The sequence below is a fragment of the Pterocles gutturalis genome, unplaced genomic scaffold (genome assembly GCF_000699245.1).
Source record: "Pterocles gutturalis isolate BGI_N339 unplaced genomic scaffold, ASM69924v1 scaffold51139, whole genome shotgun sequence".
NCBI lineage: Eukaryota > Metazoa > Chordata > Aves > Pterocliformes > Pteroclidae > Pterocles > Pterocles gutturalis.
In genome coordinates this window covers 1-5,429 of record NW_010135129.1, presented here as the reverse complement: position 1 = coordinate 5,429, position 5,429 = coordinate 1, and the positions used below count along the sequence as shown (strand labels likewise).

Here is a 5,429-nt window from a genome sequence, read left to right as displayed (position 1 = left end):
GGTTCAGTGTATGGGATTCTCAGCTTCCCTATTTCATGTTTCAATTTCCACAGAAACAGCACAGTTAATAAACAAAATCCCAACTTCCAGATGGGTAACAATGGTCCTGGACAGAGTCCAGAAAGGCCGTTATCTTTTCACAACGGCAGCTGTGGCAGGGGTTGTGCATGTCTTGGCTATATCTAAGCAACCCATTTATGTGAAATGAGTTGTGTGGTGACGTTTGTAAAAATATCACCTTAAAGTGTTGGGTTTTTTAATAGTTTTAACCAATAACAATCTATTAAGTTCTAAAGTACGAAAAGCTAATGAAGGGCCAAAATTATTCATGTGTAGGTACTTCCACCTAACCCACTTCCATGCCTATGCAGGCATCTAATGATAGATGTCAGACATTCAGGAACTACAGACAGGAATTTTTATATACTATAAAAATGGCTGAACTAAACCCCAACATTTCAAAATGAAATGGAGTTTCAGTTTCATCTGTATATTCTGAGGAATGAAAGGAAAGTAAGACTAAAACAGCGCATTAAATAATTACTTTTGCCTCTGTTAATCTGTACTCTGGAGGAATTGTTTCTTCATCTTCACCCAGTTTTTTGCGTTTTTCCTGTTTGTTTTTCTCCTATGAAGACAAAATAAAAATACCATTAACAAAACCAAATAACAACATCTCAACAGACATGCATATGAGCAATCTTTCAAAGTCTTCAGTCTACTGTTTCAAATTAGTATTTCAATCCAACTACCAGATAAAAATCTCATTGCAAATTACAAGGAGCCCTTTTCCCTTGAGAAAGCCTTAATTTCTCTGTTTCTTCCTGTGTATATCAGAAGTAGCTCCACCTATTTCAGTGAAGACCAACCCACTTAAGTAGACAGACAAGCATGGACCCATAACAAAATAGCATTATATTTCTAGGTCTTACCTGGGCTACGTGCAAAGGAAGGCTGAACAGAGAAATCAATAGCCAACTTCAAAAAGAACTATCCCCCCCCATACAACTTCTGTTGGAAGATGATATCTAAGAAAAGGTAGTAAAGCCAACTTCAGGAACTTTCATAGATAGAGTTCCAGCCCACCCGAAGAGCTGTCCCGTGTTTCTGGCTTCAGTCAATACCATCTGGTCCATGGTTTGGGGTGGTAAATGGGGGCATTCAGACTGTGACTATGAACAGCATTCCCTTAGACAGAATACATGAATTTCAGTGACTTACTAACTGCATTGAAATCCTACTAGTACTTCCTAAGCAGAACACAACTGGTTTCACAAGTAAATTTAGGTTTTAAAAAAAATTAAAATATTATCTCTAAATTGTTTCTAGCCTGATGAAATACAGTAACACCGAATATAATCATATCCAAAGTATATTTTTTGAGGTCTGATTGTTTCTCTACCTTAACTTTGTCCACAGCAGGTTTATTTTCATCTGGATCAGGCTCCCTCTTTCCTAGGCTACTGGACAAGGCTTCCAGCGCTTCATCTGCCACAGGACCAACCTGAAAGGGTATTGATACAGTAAAAAAAACAATTCTTAGTTTACAGTTCAGCTGAGGATGAAGAAACTTCTTCATATACTACAACTACCACTCACACATTACTTAAGGTAAAAATTGAGAAGTAAACTAAAAAACAGTAATGCTTCTCTCCCTAATCATCTTCACATACTTGGGATCTGCTGAGTTCAAGGCATAAGGAAACTCTGACACTGGTTGCTCGGTAAACAGGCTTATCCATTCCAAAGAGTTACAGCTAAAATGTTCCACAGGGGGGTTCTGTGTCTGTTTTGTTTTTTAATAGAAGCATATATATTCCGAGAAGAAATGCAAGAATGTCAGCCATTAACGCAATCTTCCAAATATTCAGTAGGACAATTATGATTTTTTTTGTAGGACTTGTCTTTTCCTGCCTTATCTGTTGACTTCACAAACAGCATCCCTTTTAGAGCATTAAGAGCTAGAGCAAACCATAAGAACTGTCAGTATGACTTCCTCTATTAAGGAGGTCACTGACCTTCCCCGTTCAGTTTTTGCTTGACCTGACTTTTTTGGAAAGCACTTAGCCTTTGTGGCTTACCTTTATTGAGGAAGAATATACAATACTGAAATAAGCATCTTGGCAATATACTGTACCATTGTGTAAACGAAGCACTAAGTTTTGCTGTAGCTCCAGCTTAGACTACTCACTGAGGACACAGCTGATGGAACTGAAGACTGCACAGTGCAAGCTGTGGCACGAGGGACTACTTCATCCCCAGTAGTTTTTGCAGATGCAGGAGCTGAAGGCTTCTGAAACAGAGCAATTACACCGTATTTTACTGAATATGCCCAGAAACCCAAAATGTACCTGTTAAGTGGCTTTTTAAAAATACAGTACAAAACAAGATAAAAGTACAAAAGAAAGGTCAAAATTTAAAGATAGAAGCCCCTCAATTACGGACTAAGTGCCAATACTGCATGTTCCATCAAAGGCAACATGGGGGGAAAAAACAACAGAAAAAAAAATTTTCTTGAAAGGTGTCATACAGTCTTAGCAAAACTATCAGTGTCAGCATATTCAGTGAACTAGAAAGACATACTTTGGATGTGCTGTTGGGCTTCAATGGTTTGGATTGTACGGCAGGCTGTGCAGGGCAGGCAAAGTCTTTTGAAAATTCATCAACAAGATTAGATTCACTCAAAGGCTGCAAAAAAAGACACATATAGTACAGGTGACTTACTGCTAGTTTTTAAGTTATTTTTCAAGAATTATATTTCAACTACTCAGAAAGCAGAAAAACTTTTGTAGCCTACACCAAAATGACTTTTCACATTTATGTGCAACAAACCAGTATGAATTTTGAGGTGCATGAAGTTAAGAAAACCACTTTTCAGAATGAGTCAGTTGCTTTGTTACCAAAAGTCAGTATGATGTGGAAAACATTATGTTCAATACTGTTTACAGGGCTACTGTAAAGGAAAATGCAACCTCTTAATTAGAAAAAAAAAATATTATAATATTTACCACATAGTATTTACTATAACAGCATCATGCTGTTATAATACTTCCAGTACAAGTTACATATAGGTAGTGCAAAGCAGCACAATCAGATTACGACTCTCCCATTTTAATTTATTTTTTATTCCCCAGCAGAAGAGTTCCCTCAGCAGCAGTGTCAGCTGGAAGTTTTCTTAGCTTGTGCATTGACTGCTGACACTCAATGGTTTTCACCGTACATGTTTAGGGAAAAGTGAATGAACTGCAGTGTTAGTTCCTCACGATGTGATCTATTACTGTGTGATCTATATACTTCTGTGATCTATCACTACTGCTCCTGGGATCCTTCAAACTACTGTTTACACCTAAATGTTTCAATCTTTGCTAGCAGTGATCACCATTTACTTGGTACATGGAACTTAATTGGTTAGGGCTCACTTGGTCAAATTCATAAGATGTAAATGACATTTCTAAAGCTAAGTCTCTTTTTTTCCCTCCCACTGTCCTTCGTTGATCAGTGCCACTATGTCTTCATAAAATGTCTCATGATTACATAAAGCCCCACTTTGCATAATGACTGAATTAATCTTTCAACCACAAAATTAAAAAAAAGCATAACAACCTTTTTCACAAATGTAATGCCACCGCATGTGCTTAAGGGTATGCAGAATGGAGGCCCAAAGTAACAGAAGCCCTAGCTGAGATCATGGAGGAAGAAGAACTTTGCATTCACCAAGAATCAAGGAAGAGCTGTAAGTGATTGAAGGTTTTTCAGCTATTGACTTAGTATCTTTGTCTTTGGTTTCACAGATCTAAATTATTCATGATACCAGAGGAATACTGGGAAAAACATCTTGCTCAAAATCACCTTCTTCAAATTATAAATAGTGAAGTAGTGTAAGAAGAATACTGCAACATACGACTTCGATACGCTTGTGATCCACTTACAGAACAACTATTCCATTTTATTTGTGTCTCAGACTGACGGGTGGAAGAGCACAGAAACACCTACTCGTCTGCTAACCATTCTTTTGGCACAAAAACTCAGGATTCTGAGCTCATCTTCTGCTTTGGTTTTGTACTGGACTTTGGTCAAACTATGAGCCAACCTCCCTAAACTCAAGCCACGTTCCTCTTGTTGACCTTTTGGGGTTTTTTTTGTGTGCTGTCTCTTTTGTGCTCCCTGTGAAACAGGAAGGCTTGTCTCCTAACACTAGTGCCTGGTTCCCCTGAAGCACAGCTGTTCTTTTTTCCTTATGACATGCTTGGCAGGTGTTCTTTCTATGCAGCTCTCATGAATCACCCACTAAAGACCTGATGTGAAAATTTATAAGAGATGTAAGGTCTTTTCATCACTGCTTTTGCATTCCTCTATATTTCAAGCTTGAATAAAACAAACAACTTCGTATTTCTGCTAAAAAAGTACAGTGTCATTCTCGCTCTGATTTCTCCTGACCTTCACTCTCATTTCAGAGTAATGGAGGTTACCTGTACTTTTCCAATTCTGTCAGCACTCCTCAACTCACAGTACTTCCAAAGTGAAGCTCTCAGTTTCTTCAGTGCGCAGTTCCTTTGTTTTTCCTAATTTTTGCTTTCTTCCTGGGCATTTTCAATTAATCTTTGTTAACTTTCAAACTTTCCAGTCTATCTTGCAATTTATAGGCCATGACGGAGATACTTTTTGCAAAGTCCAAGTTGTTCTTTGTGATTAGGAAAATGTTCACAGCAGCTTTTTCCTTCTTTCCAGTTGTGTTCCCTTATATTTAATGATTAATGAGAGGAAACTGTCAAGAAAACAAGAGAATTTTCTTGCCTTGATTCTCTCTGTCCTTCAGCAGCTCCAACAGACTTCAACAGAATACCTCACAGTAACTCCCCATACAGCTTTTCTTTGTGTCATGAGTTCATAACCCTCTCCTATCTTAGTAATTTCTAAACCTTTTTCTTACTGTGAGATCTTCATTCACAGCTACTGAATTTCAACAAAACCAACTTTCACCTGACATTTCAGATCACCAGGTTTTGTGCAAGGAAGTAAGCACACAAGCAGACCAAGAGACTTAGATAATGGCACAGAGAGAAGTGACAACAGACAGAGAGAAAACAGGGTATCTAATCACACTCCTACAATACTGGCAGTTTTCTAACCTTCAGTTTTTCTTCAGGCTTTGGCAATACCGGTTTTCCATCTTTATCCTGAAAGTAAAGTAAGTATTATTGACATTTTTCTATTTTTATAAGAAGTGCCATACTCCATAACCACCAGCAAAATAATATAAAATAAATTAGACACAAAAGACGAAATCCGTGACACAGTAACTGGAAATCCCCTAAACAGGAGCAATTCTTACATGACCAGGTAAGTGGATAAAAAAAGCAAATATAATGTCAGCACAATACAAACAGGCCAAGAGACCAAAAAGTTTTAATTCCTATCAGTATCAATAT

The 5,429-nt window shown here is 37.7% G+C and overlaps 1 protein-coding gene across 1 annotated transcript in view; it reads right to left on the bottom strand.

Moving 5' to 3' along the window:
• Positions 1-5,177, bottom strand: part of CAST (calpastatin) — a gene marked incomplete at its 5' end in the record, with an annotated part of 13,397 nt that extends 8,220 nt beyond the window's left edge. The window contains 5 exons of the mRNA XM_010081787.1: positions 545-628; positions 1,403-1,504; positions 2,192-2,293; positions 2,584-2,688; positions 5,130-5,177. Coding sequence (XP_010080089.1) covers positions 545-628; positions 1,403-1,504; positions 2,192-2,293; positions 2,584-2,688; positions 5,130-5,177 — 441 coding nt within the window. The remainder of the gene's footprint in view (positions 1-544; positions 629-1,402; positions 1,505-2,191; positions 2,294-2,583; positions 2,689-5,129) is intronic.
• Positions 5,178-5,429: the final 252 nt, after the last annotated feature.